Genomic DNA, 25799 nt, shown 5'->3' with positions numbered 1-25799 from the left:
AGCACGACATTTATATGGAACCCGTGGTATCTGTAGACACCAAGGGCTGACAAACACCTTTGTAGGAGCTGTTTCTTTTCAAAGTGTTGCTAATCCTCCTACACCCTAAGATTTTCCTGTACCCTGGTATAAGCTGCAAACGTCTCTAACTTGCTGCATTTTCCCGTTTTGTGGATGAGATGAACCACGATGTACTGTGCTCGTTCCTCTGTGGCTTTGGGCTACGTTGCTTTCAGGTCAGACTATTTCCAGAGCAGAAGCAGCACAAGACTGACAGATCCAGCACTTTTTTTTTCTTTTTTTTTTTTTTTTGGGGGGGGTGGTGTGTGTGTGATTTCTCTCAGTAGCTTAAGCCAGTAGTTATTTTGGGAAGAAGTAGACGATAGCACGTTGCTGTTCATTTGGGAAAGAACAAATACAAGATGATTCCGCTGGGTCTGGATGGCTTTTCTGTGCCTTGCAGGAGAAACGGTTTCATTTACGGGAGAACTGGTGGGGTAGCCATTCAGGGAGCTGCATGCTTGATGTTTATGAGAGTAGTTATTTTCCTAAGGCGTACTGCTGTGCTTCACACTTATTTTCCCGAGCTTGCATAGAAAGTTTAAATTGTGGGACTGATGAGATGATTGGCGCAGTAGTTTTTTTTGGTGCTGTTTTTACAATGTGTTGGCTAAAGAATGAAACTGTCCTGGATCTAATTATCAAGAAATACAACACATTTATTTCTTGACACAGCGATGCTCCTATGAAGCACTGGAGCAAATGTAGTATACAGTATTACTTACTCATCCATAATTGAAGTCAGTGGAAAAAATCTGTCTTGATAAGGGCTTGCGAAAAGGTCTCTGAGCTTCTCCAGACCCTCTCCTTCTCCCCCACCAGCCTTTGCATCTGTCCAATCCCATAAGCTGGCTGGGTTGGTGTGGGATGGGGAAGCAGCTTTCCTAAGGAAGCACTATGGGTTTCCGTGGGGATTTGGCTCGTGGAGAGCTTTGAGACATGCTGAATCCACAGGGACAGGGTGTGCTGTTGTTTGGGGAGCAGCAGGTGACCTGGGGTCTGCCCGAGCCCCCTCCTGGGCAGTGCTCGGGGGGTGCCCCCAGGCTGCACCACAGGTGTCGGGATGAGCAGCAGCCGATTTGGCTTCCAGGACACTTGGCACTGAACCACTTTTCTAAGATGCTGCTGAGAAAGAGATACTTCCCTTCCAGTTAAGGTTCAGAGCAGAATCCTTGGCTTGTTAAACACTGCTTGGCATGTTCTCGCTAGATTTAAGCGTAGATAGTCACTTCTGCAGGGACAGTGGGGAGTGTGTGTGTGTGTGTTTCTGTTTGTTTCTTTTCTGAATCCTCTGCTGTTTCTCTTCTGGAAGGAATATTCTTTCAAGCTTGTCTGTAAGTGCTGAATTGGGGGAAAACCATTCAACATGGATCAATGTGTGCTTCTTGGGCGAAGTTGCATGTGTGTTTCTGTTTTCTAAAAATATAGTGAGAAATAAGGTGTGAAAATAGCTTCTATTTAGTGGTGATGGTGCTAGAAAGATGTTTCACTCAAAATAGAAAGCTTATTATTTTTTTCACCAAAGCAGTTTCCCTTTTGTGTTTCCTTGGGGCATCAAAGGCTTTTTTTTTTTTTCTTTTTCTAATCCCATCTGAATATCTTTCTCTAAAAATATCTTCATCCTGCATATACCTATCCTGTCAAAAACAGGGATTCCTATTTAAAAGCTTGGAAACGAAATACAGATGATATATTTCAACAGGATAGCTTGTCAAACAACTGGAAAATGTAGTCACATGCCACTCTCAATGTTCTCTTTTTTCCTCTGGTAGCTCCTGCAGGATGCCTTTGGTTTGGAGCAGAAGGTTGAGACCATTCAGCATCTGTACTCGTGTACCTTGTTCCAGCTTGTTGCAGTCTTTGTTTCCTTCCCCTGAGATGCAGTAGTTAGTCACTGGTGTTTGCATTCATTTTTGCAAATGGCTGTTCAGTCTGGTACAGTCAGATTTATTGGTATTTGGGGAAGTCTGGGAGTACTTTTTTTTTTTCTGCATGGTTGGAGATGATTTCTCCTGAAGCTGCCTGCCCTAAATGAAGGCTTAACGTGCGGTGAGGAAGCTGTGAGGGAGTGATGTGTGCTTACATCTCCACATACTGTTTCAGTGTTTCAAACTGTGCCAGAAGAATAAAAGCTGTTACAAAAGATAAAATGAAGGATGAGATGCCACTTACAAGTCTTTAGTATTAATGTGCTTTCTTCTGTAGTAGTTTTCTGAGGATTGTGGCAGGGCGGGGATGCTTCCGTAAAAACAGATATTTAGGAGGAGAGATTATTTATTTTTTCTTGACAGTTTTTAACTAGCCTGCTGACACCCTTGGTATTATCTTTGGTGTCCTTCCTGTTATAATTAAAATGACTCACCTTAGGATTTGTTTTCTTCCAAATTTACTTGTTTTGAAATGCCTCATCTGTCTCCAGGCACTAACATACATTTTCTAACTCTGTGAGCAGTGTATCAGAGCAAGCTGCAGAGCTGCAACACCCGCAGATCTCACAACTGTGTTTTCTTAAAGGTGGCTTTTCCTTCAGCTGAGGACAACGTTAAATATCTGGTGGCATCAGTATTTGTCAGTTCTCTTGTTTGAAGATTTTGGCGTGCATGAACCGAGCCGTGCTGCTCATCGCTAATACCGCAGGCGTAGGGAAAAGGGGAGTTGTGGACACGTGTTGAAACGGGTGCAGTGGCACAGAAGGAACAAATGAATGGGGTGATCTGTTCTCTGCTTGGAAGAGAAACACGCATAATCCAGTTTCCACCTAGTAGCTTCCACAGCTTGGGACGGTCTGGTTGCTGATGCATTTCTTGTTAAATTCTGACTGGCTTAGTTGAATACAAAAATGCATTTGGAATTTGACATGAATGCTTTCATTAAAAGATCTCTCTTACACAAGAGGATTTATTTGTGGTTTGGTTTTCTTTTTCTTTTTTTTTTTCTTACCACAGACAACAGTCCTGTGCACAGGATGTTTTGTTGGATCCCTTTGAGCTTGACATGTTATGTTTTAATGTAGCCCAACAAGACCAAACACAATTACCTACCAACCACTTCCAGACTCTTTATTTTCCCTCTTTTGTTTGCTTTTGTGTTGCTGCAGCTTTTTAAAACTCAGACGTCATGCCAAGGTAAGACTCATTCTGAAAAATACTTATGAAGTTACTCAGAAGACTGAAAAAACATGTCTCTATGTGGGGATGAGGCTTGCTTCAGGGTCTGCTCTCAGTTCTGTGGTTGAGGACTGGGATGCTGCAGGCTGAGGCAGCAGAGCTCTGCTTTGGCCGTGGGCTGAAAAATGGAGGCACACTGGATCCAGGTTATTCGGACAACAGCCTGGATGTGCAGTACGGGGTGGTCAGTGCTTCAGCTGACACTGAGGGTGTAGAAGCAGAAAAGTGATTTAGAGTTGCTCGGTAATTGCTTGACACTTTTGACTGTGGTGTTGCCAATGCTTGTTTTTCCAGCTTCACTGGAAGGTGCACATAGGATAATGGTGCTTGTCCATGCGATGGCTTTGTGATCTGGGAAAATACCTTTAATCAATTTTATTGGGTTTTTGAGTGTGAAAATAGCGCGTACTTAGAAAACCCAAAACCAGCACAACAGCGAAAAAACCTCCACCTCAAAGTATCCAAAATGGGATCCTTGAGAATCTTAAAGACGTGGAGCGGCAGGCATGGTATTTCTGATAGATTCCTCTTTTTATTTATCTATTAGAAAGAGCCAGGCCATTTCTATCTATTTATGACCTCTTTGGATCTTGACTTTCTATGGGATGTCCTGGAAGTGCATGTGATTGTTCTCAGATTCCATTATAATATTGATAATTGGTCCATGACAGCTTCAGAAAACGCCTATTTTCAAATTAGGAGATAGTGTCTAGTTGAGACCAACAATGTTGGATTTTTTCCCCGTGAGAAATGAGTATTCAGAGATAAGGACTTAAATATTTGATAATAGTCTCTTAGATGTCTTTGCAAAAAGTGATTCATTTTTTCACAGCCTCACTCTCCACTGAAAGAAATCTTGCTCTGCTGCCTAGTTATAATGATGGGTAGCAAATGCTGTTGGTTGGTGTAAGAGACTCTCTTCTGCGTCAGAGAGCAGTAGGATTCTTGAAAACCTGGTGGTTTTGAAGTTGCTGTTAAACACTGCTGCTGCACGAGGACAATGCCATACTGAAAAACACATTTTCTTATATGTCAAATGGCCCAAAGGCCTGCACTAACTTTTGCTGTACTTCTGAACAAAATACTCCGGAATTTACTTAGGTATTTACAGTCTCATTGTTGCTATAACAACTGTTTAGTTGTCCTTGTGGCAGCCTATGAAGTAAAGACGACCTCTCGTTTTGGGGGATGAAAGTTGACTTGTAAAGTCACGTCTGGAATCAACGGGGCAGTTGAGTCTCGGATATACGAGTATCGTTCTGACTGCTAAATTATTCTCTCACATTGCAAAGGATGTGCAGGAGACCGTTATCTGAATTGGGGTAACTGGGTTAGTGAATATTTTTAGCAAAGCTGTTAACAGAAGTCAGATTTTTCTGCAGTTGTAATCTCTTTTCTTGACTGTATAGTTCTCCCGAATTGCTTGAATCTCTGTATTTAGGCCAACAGTGAGATGTGGGTAATGCTGCAACTTCATGCAGAGCTTCAAGATTTTATATTGTTCATTTAGATTTTTGGAACAGATTATTACTATTAAGGGAAGTCACCTGTTTGGTTTTTTTTTTTTAAATACATTGCTCTGTAGTACAAATAGCTGAGCAGCTGTACTTGCAGGCACCAGAGCCTAGTGAGGCAAGTGCAGAGCGAATGCAGTTGGAAGATGTATGTATCTAGATGTATATTGGACTAGGTCGTGACAGGTGGTGATGTTCCATCAGGAGGTGCTTGTGGCTAGTTCAGCTGGAGCAGGCACAGCAAATGCAGACGTCTTGCCTTGTTCCCTGCGTACCTGGCCGGATTTGCGGATGGCTCCATCAGTGCTGCGTGCCCCTTTAAAACACAGTGACTTCTCGCTACTCCTAGGTTTCACTGCTGATGCTCTTAGTAGCTGTTTCAGTGACACAGCAAATGCAGTTGTCTGCATCCATACAGCTCAGTCTTCTCCACCTGCAGCAGTTACGTCCTCTTTAACAGCCCAGCATTGATGTTTGTCACCATATAAACATAGAAAATGCCACTGCTGAAGACTGACCTGTTAGCCTCAAACTGCTACCCCCGTGTCATATCCATCCTCTACTTCTCTCCCCCTTTTTATTACCTTCTGGTTTTTCTCTACTTTTATAATACCATATAATATATTTCTTTCTTCCCCCTTTATAATAACCTTTTTTTTCCTCTCCTCTTTTATATTAATTTTTCTTTTTCCTCTCCCCTTTTATATCACATTTCGTTTGCTTTTCTCCTCTTAGAACCCATCTGTATGCTTTTTTAATTTTCTTACCACTTTCTGGGTCAACCATAAATACCTAGCGGAAAACTCTGCTGTCATTTGATAAACGCATTGGCTTGATTATTTTTCACTTTATGGTATCTTCTACAATTTAACTTCAAAGCAGAGTAGTTCAGTGATACAAACAAATCTTAAAGCAAAGTTAATCTTGCTACACAGAAGCACATGTTTCTTTATACTTGAGAAAAATGTTTGCTTATGTTGGTAATAAAAAATTTATTTTGTCCATTGCTTGCTTTATGTGCAGCCCAGATTTTCAGAGTATTAGAGAATAACCTCAGCCATAAACTTCAAACAAAGCTGTTGCCAGCATAAACAATTTATTTTAATCGTGCCATATGTGATTGCTGAGCTGTGAAGCGCTGTGTAAGAGTTGTCTTCCCTCTTTCTGTGCGGGAGGAAGGTAGGACTCTGCTGCTCAGAGCTGAAGGAAAATAGAAGCACCTAAGGTGGTTTCATACTGGGTGTGTTGTGTGAGCCTGTGCCAGAGCTGGGAAGAAGAATGAGAAATTTGGGAAACACCTGACTCACTTGCAGAACTGCTCCCCTTTGGGGGAAAAAAAAAATATGAGATGAGTCAGTGCTGTCTCCATCATCTAATCAAGATGTTTGAAGGGCTGTTTATTTGAGATGGCTGCAAGTGCACAACTGGCAGCCTCGGTGGGAGCGCTGAGGAGCTCTGCCTTCAGCACCTCTCCCGGCTCCTCATCCTCGCGGCAGAAGGACGGGAGCTGCCGCAGGGATCCAGCTCCTGGTGCTGCCCGGAGCAGGATTGCTGTCTAGAAGCAGACTGAACCATTGCCCTGATTTTAAATCGTTTCTTAAATTCACTTTTGACAGAATTGGTCGATAGTATATCACTTAATAATGGGATTTATGATTTTCTTAAAATCAAGTGAACTCTTTCCTCAAGTTTTATGATACGTATGTGTGCTATTTCAGCAACGGCAGTACTATATGAATGTATCATTTTAACTGAGCTGAGTACATGGCTCTTCTGGCTTGATGCAGCTGTTAATCTGTTCACTTTAGGAGAGCTTTGGCCTGTTTTGCATTCAGACTTTGTACTGGAACTGAACAAACCTGGATTTGACTTGCAAGTGACCCGAGGCTCATCAGCTCCTTGGTCCCTGTTAATACAATGGAAAATACCCCTTGCTTTTCTCTTCTCTGTTATTGGTTTTGGTGGTTTGAATTTCAGAGTTTTGGGCACTATGGTAGCTGCCGGTAGACACTTCAGTTGCATTTTCAGGAAATCATTTGGGACTCTGTCTTCCAAACGCAAGAAGCCTGAAAGCTGAAGCTGCTGTAGTCTTGCTGGTGGACGGGGGAATTCGGAGCAATTATTCTGTCCTGGAGAGAGATATCTTCTGTCTCTAGGATTTGGAGTACCTTGCTGTGTATCTGTCCTGCTTTTCTCAAGAGCCATGAGTACCTGTATGAATGTATTTCTACGGCATGCGATGGCTGACCGGTGTGAACGCGGCCAGAGGCTTGCAGGGGCCAACGCTGGAGCAGCGGCACCAGGAGCTCCCGCTGAGAGCTGTGTAGGGGCAGCGACAGCAGCACTGTCCTGCTGGTACGGCTCTGATCCTGCCCTGGGTTAGGTTTTTTTTCGTGCTCGTCTAAGTGGAGCACTGCTAGTAACGATGCCTTGTTGCCCTGGATGCGCGCAGCGGGCAGTGTTCAGCCTCGCTGGGTAAGCTGCTGCGAAGGGAAAACAGGCGGCTCCTCTCTGCTGCTGCTGCACACTTGGTGTGTCTGGGAAAAGTTACCTCTCCTCTTGAGGAGGGGGGTAAGGGAGAAGGGCCAGGAGACCATGTTCATTTACCGTTTACCTCCAAGGCTGAGCTGGTTTGTGTGACAAGAACTGCTTGCTTTTTATTATTAAAAACTGCCACTTGGAGTGGTTTGGGTTTCAGAGACTTTGGGATCTAGGAAATGTAAATTGGATAAACGTGGAGGATGGGGAAGACGAAACCTCTTTGGCTTCAGGGCTAAGGGGTTTTTTTGGGAAATAGTGCCAAATGACAGGTTTAAAGGTAAGCTGGGGGTTGAAGTCCTTCAGCAGAATAGCGTGTGACTCGACAGGAAGAGCACCTGCTTGTGCTGATGCAAAGAAAAGATCTTAATGATTTTTTTGCACCCTCCGTATCCTCCTTATTTTCTGGTAGTTGACAGTCCTGTGCCTTACAGGTTTTATTTGTTTTTGCTAGAGAGAAACAGCAATAAAAATCATGGTTTACATACAAGTAGTGTGTTTACATGACTGTCATCTTACAGGTCGTGGCTCGCTCTTCATCTTCCGTGCCACAGCAGGTTGAGAAAAGGCACGTGTGTAAGTGTTCAGTGTGGTCACTTCTGGTGCCTCCTGAACACTGTGAGGGAATGGAGTGTGACAGGCCAGACTGTACCCTGCTTTGAAGATTTGGGAAATGCAGAAGGAGTGTATCAGCATTACTAAATCTGGTAATAGAATTACTGTCAGACAGTTCCAGCCAGCGTTGCCTGTTTCTGGATGGTTTAGCAGAAATCGGGGCTGGTCTGCTGATCTCATTGCTGTGCTGTAAGAAGAGATGTGCTGTATATGTAAGCTGTAATGCATTTCTAGCTGCAGGGAGGGCACAGGAAGGGGTTATGAGCCAGAAAATCTATTTTTTCACTTAAAAAAGCAAAAATTACCAGAGAAGGCCCAAGCAGCGCATTTCAAAAAGAAATTCTGCAGCTCTTTGTTCTTAGGAAGTTCACAGGAGGATATTTTGTTGTGTGTGCCTGGGTGTGTGTGTTTTAACCAGCTCAATAATACCACTTTTCTTCATATTATTTATGTAACTGTTTGAGCTGTATTCTGTATAGTAACACAATCAGAATCCCTTTGCCAGATGTCCAGGAAAGCACAACTTGTCACCACAAATTTCTCGATATGGGACAAGTTGGCATAGACATTCTCACTACCAAATGCAAAGCCATTTGGAAACTGGTTCCACTTGAATTTTGAATGAGATTTAACCAATTCTGAATTTCTTGATGATTGACTTAATTTATCAGGGATGGATTAACTTATCAGAAATGCAAAACCCAGATTCTTAAATACTCTGTTTTCTTCCTGATAACTGGTGCAAAAATGGAGGAGCCAGTAATTCTAGTTTGTAAGGTTGCAATGTTTTTGTAAGGATGCTTTTTTATGGTCTCCACTTATCTAATTACCAAATGTGATTTTTTTTTTTTTTTTTTAATAACTAGAGGTACAGATAACAATGTCTGTACTGGAATAGGATTGCTGAGTATTGCTAAACCAAGCACTGCAGTATCTCAACCCTGCTTCCACAAATGTATGGGGTTTACAAATAGCATTGGGGTCTTTGTTTTACAGTTTCCTATTTAAGCTTTCCTAGCCCCCAATACATCAGAAGCAGAATCCTTATTTTTAAAATATTATTAAAAACGATGATTTTTGCATAATTCCATGGTTCCAAATGCTTTAGCCTGGGGAAGACTGGATGATTGGTGGTAAGACTGTGAGCTTTGGACATACCACGCATGAGAGTTCTGCTTTTTTTTTTTTCTTCCAGGTAACGAGATGAGATATATAAGGAAACAAGGGTAACAAGCCATGAAAAAGAAGCTTGTTGGTTGTAAGGTTATGGATGGGAGTGAGCAGGTTCCTTTTTATCCAGAGGGTAGGGATGGCAGGAACTGATGCTCTTGCAGGCTGGAGCAGAGGCTTCAGGTGACTGGGCTTGTGCTTGGCCAGTGCCATGTGACTTTGCTCCTCCTGAAGGGAGCTGCCTTCTCTCTCCTCCAGCCCCACCACTCTTAAATTGGGTGAAATAGCAGGCGGAGAAGAACCTGGTCAAACTGAGATGAGAATCAGAAGAAAAGGTAAAAGAAATCAATGGAAGTGTTGCCAGAGTAAAGGAGGTCAGCGGTTTTGTAGTGGGAATCAAAGGCTGTATGAAACGCTACAGTTCCTGCGTGTTCCTTCCCGGAAGATCTAATCTCGCTCCGTGTTCTTATTAAGCAAGCTTTTAGCGGTGCATTTCACGTGTTTAGCACAGACTTTGCAGGAGTGGATCTGCCCCAGATGCTGCAGAGCCCACAGTACCAGAACAGAGAGAAATGGCGGATGCGCAGGAGCTCATCAAAATGGCCGCACTCGTGCATGGGGTCTCCGCTCTGCGAACGCTGTTCTCCGTCCATGTTTGAAGAGGTTTGTTGCCAGGAGCAACTTGTCTGCATTACTCGGTGACAGGGTAATTGCTCTGCCTGCCTCAACATCTGAGCTCCTCTGAAGGCTCTTCCATGCTCAGATTGTAGCTGTTACTACAGTTGTTGAGATGCGGAGCTGAATATTCCAACGTACAAGGCGAGCCTAGGCTACAAGCCGTCAAGGTACTAAATAGAAGGTAATTTCAGGGCAGCTGTGCATCAAATATCTCTGTTGATAAAACCAGATACAGCCCTGCACTGTTTGGTGCCCTTTCAGTTCTCCTGAGTATCATTTTTCAATGGAAAAGGAAGAGGGAAGTACAGAAGTAATGGTGCTGTCATTCCCCGTCCTTAATTCTCTGATGTGTTTTCAGTGCATGTGGTTTTAATTACATTGCATGAAAGGAAGCTAGGGCAGACTAGCGATAACATTTCTGTTATATTGTAGGCTTTTAAAATCCTTTGACAACATCAGGTCAGTAAACTTTCAAGCTCCCAGCACTACTGGCATTTAGTATCTCGGTTTGTAAATGAGGAAGCAAGTCCAAGTTGTTGTTACTGGTCTCCTGTGAATGAGGAACACGCTCAGTCAACAAGGTATCAAGAGGTGAGGGTTATTTCCTGAGCTCTGGGAGTACAGCTACTCCATTAGATTATGGATGCTGGTGTCTTCCTCTCTCATCTGTTTTAGACGCTACTAGTCTGGGCTTTTGAACACTTGATATCTTTCAGCTCCTGAGGGCAGATGAAAATAATCTACGTGTCCCAGTGTTGCTGTTGGTCCTGCGGTTTGCTGTCAGTGATAATGGGATGAGAAACAATTCCACCCGGTTTTGTGGAGCGTGTCCCCAGTGGAGAACTGTGTTCTCGCTGCGGTGTGCTGCCATGCAGATGGCGTTTTGGCTCCGCATAGGTCAGCATGAAGAGAGTCGATCTGGGGAGCAGAGATTGAATGACTCGAGCGTGGCCAGAGAAGGGCAACGGAGCTGGGGCAGGGTCTGGAGCACAGGTCTGCTGGGGAGCGGCTGGGGGAACTGGGGGGGTTCAGTCTGGAGAAGAGGAGGCTAAGGGGAGACCTCCTGGCCCTCGGCAACTCCCTGCCAGGAGGGGGCAGAGAGGGGGGATGAGTCTCTGGAGCCAAGGCCCCAGCGCCAGGCCCCGAGGGAATGGCCTCAAGCTGCCCAGGGCAGGGTCAGGCTGGCTCTGAGGAAGGATTTCTGTGCAGAAGGGGCTGTTGGGCGTTGGAATGGGCTGCCCAGGGCAGGGGGGAGTCCCCGGGATCCCTGGAGGGGTTGAAGAGTCGGGCTGAGCCAGCGCTGAGGGATCTGGGGGAGTTGGGAACGGTCAGGGGGAGGGTCATGGCTGGGCTGGAGGAGCTTCAGGGGATTTTCCAGCTGAGATGATTCTGTGATGTGCTCAGATTCGCTTATATGCTGGCTGTTGGAGTCTGGGCTTGCTGCTGTTGTGATTGCCAGGACAGTTTCAAGACCCTCCAGGAACTCTTCCCTCAGGATTGAGTCACACAATAAATTAGTGGCTCTGGATTAATCCCCACGAGACTGAATGAGTATATAGCCCAGCTGCAAATGTGACAGTTTATGCCTGTGAAATGCTTTCTCTGCAGAACAAATACCGTACAATGCAGGCAGTGGGATGCACACATCTCACATGTTTCTTTTTGCCAATATATATCCAGCCTGACGGGATGCTCCATGACCAATGATGTAGTTTGTTCTCTGATCCCCTTCAATCCTTGGTTTTGTGGAGCATGCTGAAAAGAAAGCTGCTCTACAGACCAGTGATGCCCTCTCATTTCATTTTGACCTCTCCTGACCCGAGGTGGATTTGAATCTACAAATGACTGTGCTCAGTATCCCATTACTAATCTCCTGAGCCACCCAGTTGCCCCATAAATCTGTAAGTGATATGTTTAACAAAGTGGAGATTAACACAACACTGACACAACAGAGTAAGATGTAGTTACGTCTTGAACCAGGACTAGTTTATGTTGTGCTTCACTTCTGTGGATGGAGCTGAAGGTCAGCATCTTACCTGGGACTTTTACTTCACCAAAACTGCTTTGTTTCATGTCATGAAATATCCACCTAACTTTTTGGCTTTTTGTTGGAATATTATAAACACTGACGATAAGCAGAGATGCTGCTCCACGCATAACTTATTTCCACAGGCCCCCATCGATGAGGTGGCCTGGGGTGACTCCTCTTCCATTGCTGCTGTAGGGAGCTGCCTGAGGATAGGTGGTTTTCTACATTATCTTCTGGCTAGGAAATTTAAATTTTTGTTAAAAGAAAATCATACTGTTATTTAACAAAAATCCAGTACCTCAAAACCAATTTTGAAGTACTGCATTTTTAAAAAATAGACAATTAACACACGGTTCTCTTTTCATTCTAAACTGCTGTTAAAAATCACAAAACCTTTTGTTAGAGGAGTCTCAGGCTTCTCTAACTATGAACTTTCTTTCTCTGTTTTTCTACAAAGAATATTCTTCTGTCTTTTCCTTCTAAACTGTTAGTTTGAATGTTTTATATACAAAAAACCTTATCAGATTCTCTTATCCTGTTGGTGTAAGGGCGTGGGGTAGGTTAGCTGAAATGCTGGAGCCTAATAAACATGGAGAAATTCTGTATAATTTTGAGTCTGGCTTAGCTCTTTGAGTGCTTTTTCTCTAGAAGGTTTGGAAAGTGTCTGTTGAAGGTGGGAGCTACCAAAAGCAGGTTAGACAAGGACCCTGTGTGCTGACTGTGGCTTGGAATATTATGTAGCAAATATCTTTGGAAGATTTCTGTTTACTTAAGAACCTCTGGTGTCTAGAGGATCTTCATCTGAAATGGGAGTGACAGCATTTTAAAGTTAATTTAATTAAGCTTGTCTCTGCTTTGCTGAAGTAAAATGAGTAGATTATGAAGGTAGCTTCGAATAGGCCTGAAAAGGTCAGTTAAATTAGTTAGAGCACATTAAATGAAACCAGTAGTTATCTGTTACACATAATACAGTGGTGCAAGCTACCAGAAAGCCAGAGGGATGGTGCTGGGGACGATGTTCTCCTGTTTTCCCTAGGACCCTTAGAGTAGCCTGTGTCCAGTTCCTCGCTGTGACGGTCTTATACCTGTAATAAAGTGGAGAGATCTGCTGAATTTAATCGCATATCTAGTTAAAACTTAGTTTTGTGAGAAAGGATGGAATAAACAATGTTGTGAAAGAAACACAAGTGTGGAAAAGTTATCTTAATTTGTTGCTGTGGGGTGAAAGGAAAGGGGGAATGGTGCACATCCTGAGCTAGTGCTGTACAGAGCACCAAGTGAGATCCATTTTCCCACGATCGTTCACATAGCTTCATCTTTCCAGAGATTAAATTTAGCTGCAGGAGGATAACATTGCTCTCCAAATACCCTGTTTTGTGTCGTTGCCTAAGCAGTTCAGTAATCAAGACCCAAATCCACAAGCTGCGGCATGGCGTGCGGGGCGCTGGTGGGCTGGAAGGATGGTGCTAATCCTGAAGGCACTAGGCTGCACGGTGGAAGCGGCACCAAAGGGTGATCCTGAAGGCACTAGGCTGCGTGGTGGAAGCAGCACCAAAGGGTGATCCTGAAGGCACTAGGCTGCACGGTGGAAGCGGCACCAAAGGGTGATCCTGAAGGCACTAGGCTGCACGGTGGAAGCGGCACCAAAGGGTGATCCTGAAGGCACTAGGCTGCGCGGTGGAAGCAGCACCAAAGGGTGATCCTGAAGGCACTAGGCTGCGCGGTGGAAGCGGCACCAAAGGGTGATCCTGAAGGCACTAGGCTGCGCGGTGGAAGCAGCACCAAAGGGTGATCCTGAAGGCACTAGGCTGCTTGGGCAGTGCCCACACTGAGGCTGCCTGTGCCCACCTGCCTGTGAAATGGTGAGGATGGCGAGGAGCTGGAGGAGGAGGAGGAGGAAGAGGAGGAGAAGTGAGTCGGTTGCCCTGAAGTAAGAAGAGGTCCTGTTCTCCGTGGTGCTGGTGGGTGCTCCCAGTCAGGCTGCAGCCTCCAGCAGCGACGGAGCTCCTGAGCTCCCCAGCTCTTTGCCCAGGCTCTGTCAGCCTGTAGTTTATCATCCAGTGGCCAGGCCTGGGGCTGGGAGACAGTTGGCATTGCTTTTTATTTTTGTGACAGCGTTACATAGATAACATCCCATGTGACAGGGTGGGAAGTGCCAGTGAGGGGTTGGAGCTTTTGTGGTGTCCGTGGTGGCTGGAGATACTGGGTGCAGTGATAATTAGCTTGTACCAGTAGAAGTAAATAATAATGGAGAGCTGTGACTGAGTATTGCTGTGTCAGAAGTATTAAAAAAAAAGTTGCTAAAGAGTATTATTTAATAGTCAGCTTTGTATTGGGAGATCTTTACCCTTAAAATTCATATAAAGTTTCTTAAAGAGTATATTTGCCAGGTTGTGCATCTAGGTGGAAGAAAAGATTTAAAATAATTTCTGTGGTTTGGTTTCCTAAATTGCAGATGTATACCAAAATAAAATAATGCATTCTGAAAACAGGATTTGTTGCAAGGAGTTAAAGGTTCTTCCTGTCAGGAACGAAAGCTAAAAGTGGATCACTGGCCACAAGCCAAATTCTGTCAGCTCCACAGAAATAGTCATAAGGTAGATCAATAATTAAGCCTGCTATGCAAAAGTAATGTTGTGTTTGACTCAAATGGCTCTGCAGTGCCTGTTCATACATGACTGCTTGTTTTAGTTTATTTATCAACTGAATTTTAGGAGTATTACCAGATTTAAGATTTTATTTTGGACAACTTGATTTGACTATGTAGTGTATTCAGGTTAGTGTGAATAAATTTTCTTAGTTTTTTTTTAATTCCGGGTATTCTGAATTCTCATCCAGTAGGTGACTACTGCCTCAATGTTTTTAAAGGGCAAGCTAACATAGAAAATGGATGGGATGGCACTAGCATTTTCTTAGTACAACTGAATAAAGGGAAAACATAACTAAATTGTTCTGCTTACATGCATTTATTTTCTCCGTCTGTCTTTAATCATGTTTTCAATTCTCACTAGAGAGAGATGGCTTCAGGAGAATGGGATGGATCCTGTTTATTTCTTGTGCTTTATCAGCAAAACAGTAACAGCCTTGTAGTTGCAGAACCTTGAGAACTTGTGGGGAAAAGAAGTTCTCTATCTAATTCCAGGGGAAATTTTCAGGGCCAGCTATTTATCCCACTTGCAAATGGAGCATGTTTGTTGCAGTGTTCAGTAAATGTAACCTCTGCATTTTCAAAGGGAGTAAAGACTTCAGTTCCTACTTGTGTAGGCTAGAGGGAAGAAATGTGTTTTGTGCCATCTTCTAAGGAAGAAACTCAGTGCTGCGCGAGGGGTGTGCCTCAACTGAAAAATTGAATTGCTGCTGGTAATAGTTTCCTTTCTGCTCGTTGATAAATTCTGTCTTCTAGGCCTGCAATTATATATCTTTTATTTATAAAACCTCTCCTACAAGAGCACTTATGGTAGTGAAAACTAGCTGGGAAATCATTTCCCATTAATTAAGCTCCTACGTATCACATGATTCTATTACCTGTATACTCACCCATTGTATGTACTAGCAGTGGCATCTTGTATGGTATGTTAAACCCACTCATAGATCATTCATTCCAGCTGCATCAGTAAAACTCTCTGACTTGAATAGAGAGCCAGAATAGTAATGACAGACTTTCAGCAGAGTCACAGTTTGCCAAACAATTCATCTAACAAACTGAGCCAGGTGATTTGGCACTGTTTTTGTTTCTTTGGGGATCAAAAGTCTTCCCGAGGTATTGGCTGATGATTGCATGAGTGATGCGCCCCTTTTACAGGGGTGAAGGGGATGCCTTTGTTTGACCAGGTTGTGGAGAAAAGAACATTCCTGCCTTGGGAGAAGACAGAGGACTAAGGTGATTGAGCGCGCCCTGTGTACATGATCTGCCTGCCTGTTTCAGCTGAGTGCCCTGTTGCCTGTTAGGAAGGGCCGAATCTGGCAGCCTGGCAGAGATGAGACTGAGCCCTTCCCAGACCTCCCCAGGCAGAGATAGAGCTGGCAGCACAGACACGTGGTCCTTGTGACCTGTGGGCCCGCTTCAGTTGCTGCTGCTCAGACCCCTGTACCCATGCGTGCACACAGATGGCTTTTGTCCCTTCATCCCATGTTTGTTCCTCCCCAAATCACCCATGTCTCTCCCTTTCCTTGCCTTTGTCCTCCCCTAATCATCCTCTAACTCTTGTGTAATCCTGAAATGTGCTTCTCCAGCATTCCGTTATGTGTGTTGTACCCCTAAACGATCTGAAGGGTGATCCTGAGACCTGTCTCGAGGGCTTTCACACAGTCACCGTGGGGCAGATGCCCTCCAGGAACAGCTGTGTCAGGGTGCCCCTTCCTGGAGCCTGCCATTTGGGTCCCTCACCTGCCTCCGGGCTTCGGTGCTCCTTAGAACATGTGGAGGTGAGCCTTGGGTGGACTGATGGATGTCTTTCTGTCTTAAAAATGAACACGTGACATCTTCTTGAGTCAGTCAAAATGATGTCTCCCTTGAGGTTGTGCTGGCACGGTATTTTGCAGGCAAGTGTGAATGATCTTCACCTCTGCCATCGGCAGAGCTTGTACGTTTGGGGTCAGAATGGCACTGGGCGTATTCACGACTGCCAGTCGTCACATAACTTGCTCACAGCTGGTTTCTGCTCAAGCAGAACAAACTTGCATCTGTCCTGGGATAAATCTGGATACTGTCCCTCATTCTAGGGGATGGTTTCAGGCTATAATTCCTCGTCTCCTCACAGCCCCCGAAAAGCAAAGAAACCCAGCATTTTGTATGCTTTCTTCTTCCTTTCTACTTTAGCAATTATATATCAGAGCTATGTGCTGGCTGTTGGAAATTCTCGTCTAAGCCATCTCACCTTACCTAGGGTTTTTATAAGGTGCTTTGGGGATGGACCTTGGACTGAGGACTCTGCCTGTGAGCCTAAAAGTCAGGTGTTGTCTTGCCTGACATCATAACCTGCAGATACACTGGCGGAGTCGACCCTGAACGTCTGTCTGAAGATCACAAGGAATTAATCATGAAATTTCATTAAGACCTCTAATTCTTAGCATGCAGCTATGAGCACTGAGCACTTCTCATTTCCTGTCTATGTGGAATTTAGAAGAGTTGAGATTTCTTTTTTTAAACAGGAGATGTGTTTGGTTACCTTTAATTGAGATTGTCTTAGCTTCTAGTGATAGTACTGCTTTGTGATGTTGCTTGTAAAATGATGGGTTTGGTAGCACATAAAGTTATGGTGAAGATCCTTTCTGTGCTTATGAAATCCTCAGGGTTTTTTAAATGCCAAGCCTGTAAACTTGGTAGGAAACTCTAGACATAAAGCTGGTGAAATAATAATTGGCAACACATATGAATAGCATTCTCTGTGCTATCGAAGGGCCAGAACAGAATCTATCATGTTGTCAATACAACTTCAACAGGAATTGTGTGGGTGGATGGGAGCACTTAGCCTAGCCATTATGCAGCAATGGCATAAGTTAATGGAACAGATTGTCAGGGGGACTGTAGGAAGTAATGGCATAGGACGGAAGATGTGATTTATGTATGAGAGATAATACACTGCATATAATGAGAAAGTTTGAAAAATAATGTATGGAGGAGGCACACAGATAAAGCAGCATCAGCTCAGAAAATAACACTTTATTTCTAGCTGCTTATTACTTTCATGAGTAAGCTCTAATAAGGGTGAAATCTTCCTGATTTTGGTATTTAGTTCAAGCTGAAAAAAAAAAAAAAAAGCAGTAGTGTTATGTCTGAAGGTGACAATAGGGGAAAAAGTACTGCTTGGGACCATGCTAAAAATAAGGTGATATTCATGCTTGCTCACCCTCCCTCTCTGTTTTGAAGCAAAACCTTTGAACTTGCCAGCATGTTTTCTTTGTAGTGTGGCTATGGCTTTTGTTAACTTTGAGGAAAGTCTGTCAAAAATTAAGAGCTCATATCGATAACACGTTCAAAAAAAAAAAAAACCAAACCCCCAAACCAAACCCGTAGTTTGCTCCAGAGAAAAATCTTCTATCTTAACAGTATCTTGGCAGCTGAATTGCCACAGCTTTCCTTCAGACTGGGCATCTTCTCCCTGCCTGAGATGGTGTGGTCTCCTCCAGCCTCTGTCAGCTGCGGGTGAGCTCCTGCAGCACACACACACAGGGGGTCTGTGCGCTGCCCCGCTGGGATGGGGAAGGGGTGAGGGACAACCCCATGAGCGAGTGCCACCAGGAGCCTGGAGCTGGTGGTGAGGGGGACTCCGAGGAGAGTTGGTGGGACAAGAGGGCTCAGAAAGCTGAGTGGGGTGACACGGGAGGTGCCCAACACTTCTCCAGCATCAGAGACCCAAGCAGGAACTTCTGAACAAAGAGAGAGGGAGGAGGATGAGGAGCCTAAGGAGCAGGGAGTGCAGCTTGCAGTGTAGGTGGGGAGAAGAGGGCTGAGCGGGACTGGGAGGCTTTAGGGCAGAGGAGAAGTGGTGCGAGAGCAACAGGAGTCTAAACCCTCAAACTGAGGATACACGGGAGGGTCTGTGCCCACTCATCATACTCTCCTTTACAGAAAGGAGCGTGAGCCTTGAGTTATCTTTGTCTAAGTTAAATGCAGACACGAAGCACAAAAAACCTCCCCAAACACCTCTGAGTGCTGTTGGATAACGGGGCGCTCTCATTTTGTGCAGTTGGTGACAGATGCCTTGTGATTCTTCGCATTCATTTATTCAGGTATCAGTGATGGGTGTTCCAAGCTTCTAGCTTCCCCCCCCCCAAAAAAAATCCTAAGGAAGAAATTTGACCTATGTAGCACTTTTGTGAATTGCTGCTTTACATCCCTAGCTTTTCACTTTGGCAGCTAAATAACAGTTGCAGCCAGTGCCTCTTTCAGCTGCGTGCAGCGCAATTATGATGGGATTGTTTTTTGGGGCGCTCTGACATTATAGTCGTTGAGAGCGTGGTAGAAGAGCTGGATTGATTGCACCAGAGCAACTGGCATCATTCTCTGCTGCTTTCTCACATTGCTTAGCTAATAAGCCTCAACTCAGGCATGAAGGAAATAAAAGGGCTAAGTGGATGGCTGAGTTTGTGTGTCTGAGTGGGGTTTTTTTTTGGCCTCTCGCATTAGGGCTTATTGTCTAGTGCTTGAAATAAACAAAATGAGGTTAAGTAGGTAAAAAAGTCCATTTGAGAAATTGTTCCAGAATAATTACACCAGGGCTGGGCAGCCCTTCTCATCCTGGGAGTGAAGAGTTTTGTCTAGCTGAGAGGCACACGACGTGCACTGTCCTTGGAACGCTGTGGAGAGGCGGAGTTGGGGGCAGGTGCCAGCTGGGTGTTCCTGGTGGTCCCACTGCTCCTCTGGGGGATGAGGCTGTGTTGGTGATGGTCTGAGTCACCTCTTTGGGCTTGTGTCTTACCAAGTGGGCTGCTTGGACAGCCCAGTGTTCGCCCATTGCCACCACAAGACCTTGAATTATTTACTGAATGGTTTATAAATTGCCGCCTTATCCTTGAGATCTGAGATTCTGGGATGAAACATGAAAAGCACACATTGCAGGCAAACACCTCTCTGTCTTTTTTTCCCCTGTGGCTGTTAAGTACCCGAGTTTAAAGGAGCAGGCAAGCGTAAGCTTGTGATCTGCTTGAAGTAAAATCAAAGTGTGACAAAAATGGCTAATTGAGCGCAGTGTTTGAACAGCTGGCTGCAAATGGCAGAAGTGGCACATCAGCTCAGCAGAACAAGGCTCCTACGTTGGGTACCCAGCCACCTCGCAGTTAGCTTTGAAGCCCTCGTTACGCTGTTCTCAGAGCAGGTGTCACATCTTTGAAGGGAAATATTACAGGCTTTGATGGAGGATGAGAAAGATGTCACACATCCGCTTAGCGTAACTTTAAACAAAGGGGTCGTATTTTAAATGCAAATGTCTTGCTTGTTTTGAGTTGTAAGGACCTGAACTGCTGTCTTAAGAATTGATTTACCTTTTAAGTGTCACACAAACCTATTTTTAGGAATGTTAATATATGTTTCTCTTGTAAACAATTATACTGGCTAAAAAGAGGAATCAAAATTTCCTGGCAGTGTATGTGGGGGTTGTGCTACACTATATATGCATAGGAACAAGTGTCAGTTGTGGTGCCACCTGGGAATTAGGGCAGCTCAGCGTCTGTGGTGAGATGGTGGTGGTTCACAACCTGGAAATAGGCCCCTATCCCATTCAAAGCATCATTTTGGAGCTCTTTCCACATGACATCTTGTTAGTTGTTGGTGCTAAGGATAAAAATCATGACAATTTCTGAATAAAACACAAGTTTAGGGCAACGTAACAGTCTGGGCTGCCTGATTTAGGCCTAACCTCTGGGCACATTTGCATGTTTAGCATAAAAATGAAACCAGAAATGAAACACGTAGTGTGCTGGGACCATGCTTGGACTCTGCTGGGCCACCCCGACCTCAGCAGAAAGCAGCTCTCAGGACCTGCAAACTTCTGATTCTCTCAGGTCTGATTGCTGTTTCTCACAGCTTTCACTAGTTTGCGTTCATTACTGCAAATCTTTTGCAAATATTTATATGGCTATTCCCAGGAGAGGGAGAAAATAATCAACTTCCAATTGCTGATATTTCAGCTTATTGTCTCCTGCAACTGTAGCTGCTGACCCAAATGTGAACACACAGAAAACATATGCTGTGTTTTATTTGCCAGCTATAGGAAAGATGGTTTTGAAGTACATGAGATGTCACATCTGTTTAGTCAACAAAATACTGTCATCTCCGTTGCACTGAATGGCTTCCTTTGTCGTAAATGCTGCATTTCAGGATGCCTGTTAAATTGGGTCTATAAACGGTTTTAAATGTTCTTTATCTTACAGAGTTTCTCTTTTCTTTGCAGCAAGGGAAGCCGTATGTCTTTGATAGAGTGTTACCTCCTAATACAACCCAGGAACAAGTTTATAATGCCTGTGCCAAGCAGATTGTTAAAGGTAGGTGTTGGCTTTGTTTATTCCTGCCTGTGGGGAGGGAAAAAGATGTCTCCCTCAAGCTTTTTAAAGTCGGGATAATAAATGTTTAGATGTCTATATGGGGGTTTAGTAGTTAGTAATTCCAAGTGTTTCCTTTTTTAAGGAATTGTCTGTGTAAAAACCAAACCAAAACCAAAACCTCCCAAACCAAAACAAAAACCCAAAACAAACAAAAGAAAAGAAAAAGAGCTGAAGGAATTGCAGTAGTTGGTTTCTTACTTTCTCTTTGTATGTGACTCATACACATACAAATAAAAAAATAGTAGCTTTTTGTGATATAGGATAACCAACAAAACCCATGTTCTTCCTGCAGCATGAGAGCGTTCAGTACAGGATGAGCGTGGACTAGCTGTGTCTTTGAATGGAAGGATGGACTGTTAAAGGAAAATGTAGAAGGCACTGGTTTTGCAGCTGCTTTGCATGCAGATAGGTTGCATTTAAAACGAAATGAGAACACAAGTGTATATTGGATAGCACCTTATTTGTTTAAACTTTATAGACAGTTGAAATTTCAAGATTTTAAATTTAAAATCAAACTTTTTGGGTGCATTTTAATTGCCTGCCATACTTCCCCCACCTCCCAGATCACCCTCAGACCTCCCATTTGGTTCTGGTGCTGGATAGTCCATCCATGATGGCATTACAACTGCTACAGCATCTCAGGGGTTACGAGTAGTACCTGGTCTAGTTGTTCCCTGGCCTTGTGTGATGTCCCTGTGCTCCCCAAGATGCGGTTCTCCGTTTTAGTTTTTAAATCAAAGTGTGTAGACAACAGGAATGGTGTCAGGGTTGTGCTTGTATAGCAATGCAAGGCTGCGTGTTGACCATGGAGTTTGTGGAATGAGAGGTTCGGCGTTGCTCAGAGGTGCAGTGTTGAAGGACTCACTAGTGTTTCAGGCGTGGAGCTGGATCTGCTGAGAGCTTGTGTGTCTGCCAGTGGGGAGAGGTCCCTGGGGTGAGCAGCCCTGCTGCAAACCCTGGGTTCTGTCCTGGAGGAAACGGGTTGGCTCACTCGGACAGCCTTGAGCAAACCAACATGCCTGTAGTCTAGATAGTTGGGGGTGAGGAGCAGAAGCTGAATTATTTGATGTTGGAGAGAGGAAATGAGTTGTAATTCAGTTGCCTCTTCTCAGAGGGGAGCCTAATTACAGCAGTTCTGACTTCAGAAGGGTAAGCCTTTAATAAAATCTGGTGGGATTGGAATTGTAGAACTTAAAAATCATTAGTTTGGGTTGCTGACACACCACTCAACTTTTGGAAGTTCAGGGAACTATTTCAATACTACAGTGTGTGCTAACAGAAGCAGCATATTGCTGTTTGTAGACTTGTGGAGGGTATTTATATCCCCTGTGGAAGTTGGTTTCCTCTGAAAATGGTGAAATAAAATCCTGTTTGAGAGCAATTTGGAAGACCCAAATCAGTGACTTAACTCTTCTTCATTAATCAAGTAGAAAGGCAAATACTTTGCAAAGTCCTATGTGAAAATGCAGTTCAAACTTTTGCGTGTATGTTAACTTGGACCTTCTAGATAATGTGAAAGCCAAGTCTGATGGAGGAGAGAGTGTAGAAGAAAGGAAAAGAAAGAGAAATAGGAAAAAAAGAGAGGAGAGTGATGGGGAGTGAGAGGAAAGGAGAGGAGGAGAGTGTAAGAGAGGGAGGGGGGTTAGGGAGAGCACAGCATTACTCAGGTGATGTTCTTGAGCTCAGAGCTTATATTTCCTTATGTTTAATTTCCAGTTTAAAGCCTAATAAATGTGAAACGGACTGGGCTGTTTCTGATAGAGTGGAACAATGTGATTTACTGCGTGGAAATGTGAGCTGAGTGCATTACAACTTGGAGCACTGTTTAAATCTTTGAGACTTTTTCAGATAGCTTTTCAAGGTTACTATTTGTTATCAGATTTCATTATACTCCCATGAAATGGCTGGTGGTTTCGTTGTGATTAATGGTATTACAGAAAATGCCAGCTGGCCTGATAGTCTCCAAAACAATGGTTATAATAACTATGTTGACAATAAGAATGATCTAAATGAGGTGGGTTTTTTTTCTCTAGAAACGAAATGGGATTAGGTTTAAGTAAACAGCTCAATGACTAAGTCAAAGTGTTTCACATTCCATATGTGAGAAACATGAGAAACAAGGAGATTTTTTTTTTTAGAGGAAGAGAAGCAATCCTTGTCTTACAGCAGTTTGCATCGGGGTGGGCTCTGGGATGGTGTTTGTTCAAGGTAGTCCCAAGGGCAGAAGTACCAGGAGTGGAATTGTGTGGGGAGTCATCACTGGTGCATACGACCACAGTTTGGGAACTTATGTTTGCTTTTTTTTTTTTTTAACCAAACTAAGAAATATCACTAAATCTGAAAGAGAACAATAGTGTGTGATTGCCACCACTTTTGCTTTGTTTCCCATTGCTCTTTATTGCCAGAAAACAGCTTTATCTTCTCAGTCTACACAGATGGATGTCTGTATCTGGATTTTTCATCTTTCTTCCAATTACACTGCGGGAGAATATATAATGGCCCAAGCTATTGCTGAGCACTGGGGCTGTGAGCACACTGGTGCACATGTGAACATCTGCACATTTGTGTGTCCTGTGAGGAGGGGAAAATTGCTTTTATGATTTTTTGGGTGGTGGAGTTGTTCTCCCTGGGTAGCTTATTGACTTTCTATTCTGATTACAAATATGGGCTTCAAATGCTGAGTCGCAGACCTAGAAAGTTTAAAGATGGCAAAGAGAAGTATAGACTAAAAATCTGTTGTAGAAATGAGGCTGGAAGGACTTCTGTAAAGCCATTTGATGGTGTTGCCATTAATCCTAGAATGTTTTGGGTGGGAAGGGACCTTAAAGACCATCTAGTTTCAACCCTTTGCCCTGGGCCAGGCCACCTTCCACCAGCCCAGGTTGCCCAAAGCCCCGTCCAACCTGGCCTTGAGCCCTTCCAGGGAGGGGGCAGCCACAGCTGCTCTGGGCAGCCTGTGCCAGGGCCTCACCCCCCTCACAGGGGAGAATTTCTGCCTTACATCTGATCTAAATCTCCCCTCTGTCAGTTTAACCCCGTTCCCCCTCATCCTATCCCTCCCCCTGATGACGAGTCCCTCCCCCATTCCTGCAGCCCCTTTCAGCCCTGGGAGGCCGCTCTAAGGCCTCCCCGGAGCCTTCTCTCCTCCAGCTGAACCCCCCAACTCTCCCAGCCTGTCCTCACAGGGGGGCTCCAGCCCCCCCAGCATCTCCGTGGCCTCCTCTGGCCCCGCTCCAGCAGGTCCGTGTCCTCCTTAAGACTCCTGTAGTTGTTAGTGATCCATTTGAGAGGTCTCCAGGCCACAGGCACCCTTGGCCATTTGTTGCCCCAACAGGCTGCTGGACAGGTTTTCTGGGCCCCTAACTTGGGCGAGTCTGTGTTGTAGCCCCAACACAAGGGCTGCAGTTTTAGACCATTGCTACTTATCCTGTCCATCCTCGACAAGAAAAAGGCCGTCTGGCAGCAGCTGAGTGGCTGAGTGGAGTAGCTGGCTTTTGTGGGGAGGGTAAATCAAACAAAATCATTGTAGAGAGAAGGCTGGACTAGGAATTAAGAAAAGCATTTGGACTTCTTTTGTTATGAGTTACATAAAAATCCCAACTGATCTTTGTTCAGTCACTTTGTTCATCTGGGGTTTTTTTCCCTCCCTCTTCCTCCCTCTTAAGTTTTCTGCAAGCTGTTTCTATCTGGGACTGTCTCCTCTCTTTATTCAGCTGACAGATGGTATATTAACTATCTTAAGGTGAAAAGCCTTCCAACAAAAACAACCTCTTCTACCTCTGAGACCACTGACTTCTTTTAATTGCAGGTGATGGAAAGGACTGTGATTTTATGGAATAAGGTATTTTTTGCTAAATGGGAAGGTAAATTACTTATCTGCGCTTCCTCAAGCAGAATGTATCTTAGTATATACATTGATGCAAATTCTGAGCAATTTTCTTACATAACAGTTGATTAATCAGGTTATTTTCCCCCTAGGCTGTGTGCCAGTGTAGAGCTGACATTGTACCTTGCATTCACCTGGACATAATAAGCCTCTTTTTTTTTTTTTAATCAACCTTTTCTTCTTCCTTCTTTTTTTTTTTTTTAAAAAAGCTAACCAAGTTTGGCAAGAAGAGGAAATACTAGTAATGAACTCTTAGATTCTGTTTAACTGTCCTGGGAATCAAAAGGTATTTGGATGCTAGGTGGTGTTTTGGAAACAAACAAGAATTGCTCAAGGATTTCTGAACCACCCCCCCAGGACAATTATTTGATGCCTAAACACCTTTGAAACTCTATAGTTCTGGGGACCTTCCAGACATTTTAGTTCACCTTCCCCATGTGCTGGTTTTCATCTAAAGGGTAAAATGAACCTTCCTTCTTTTCCAACTTCCAGCTAGATTTCAGTCTGGAATAAAAAAGTCCAAACATAAATATTTTCTTTCCTTGCTGGCTAACAAAGATGGAGACTTCTCTACACAATGGATACGGAGTACTTACAACTGGGTGTAGCCTCAAAAGTTAAATATCACTGCTTCCCTGCTGTGCTTATATATGTGTGTGTGTGTGTGTGTTTAATAGGAAGAGTGTGAAGTAAACTTTTTATTTAAAAAATTTCAAATAGAGTTGCATTAAATATTGCCTTGCCTATAGGGTATTTTGAAATTCAGTATTAACTTATTAACTTTTTAAGAGGAAATAATGCTTTTGTATTAAAAAACAAGATACAACTTGTATCTCCTGTGAGCTGCTGCTGCAGATCCTTGGCTGAATCTCTGTCTCAACCTCCTTGGTCCTGTGGTTTGTTTCCGTCGGTTCCCCCAGGTTAGGCCCAGTGGTGCCAGTTGAGTGGAGCTAACCAGCTAATTTTCTTTTGTTAATCCTTTAATGTCTTCCAGTGGCAACGCTCAGTATATATTGAGGATTTATTGGGAAAAATGCCATTAAAATTGCAAGTGAATGGGCTCTGAACGTGGTGCAGCTGGAGGGCCAGCAGCGAGGCTC

At 44.0% G+C, this 25799-nt stretch overlaps 1 protein-coding gene across 2 annotated transcripts in view; it reads left to right on the top strand.

Annotated features, from left to right (window-relative positions):
- The window catches only part of KIF5C (kinesin family member 5C), an 86707-nt gene that overhangs the window by 5156 nt on the left and 55752 nt on the right, over positions 1-25799 (top strand). For both annotated transcript variants that reach the window (XM_074910074.1, XM_074910075.1), the window contains exon 2: positions 20663-20753. In XM_074910074.1, the coding sequence (XP_074766175.1) occupies positions 20663-20753 (91 nt within the window). The remainder of the gene's footprint in view (positions 1-20662; positions 20754-25799) is intronic.

Source organism: Athene noctua, chromosome 7 (genome assembly GCF_965140245.1).
Source record: "Athene noctua chromosome 7, bAthNoc1.hap1.1, whole genome shotgun sequence".
Lineage (NCBI taxonomy): Eukaryota > Metazoa > Chordata > Aves > Strigiformes > Strigidae > Athene > Athene noctua.
Note: the sequence above shows the minus strand (reverse complement) of the source record. Positions and strands in the feature narration are given on the sequence as shown.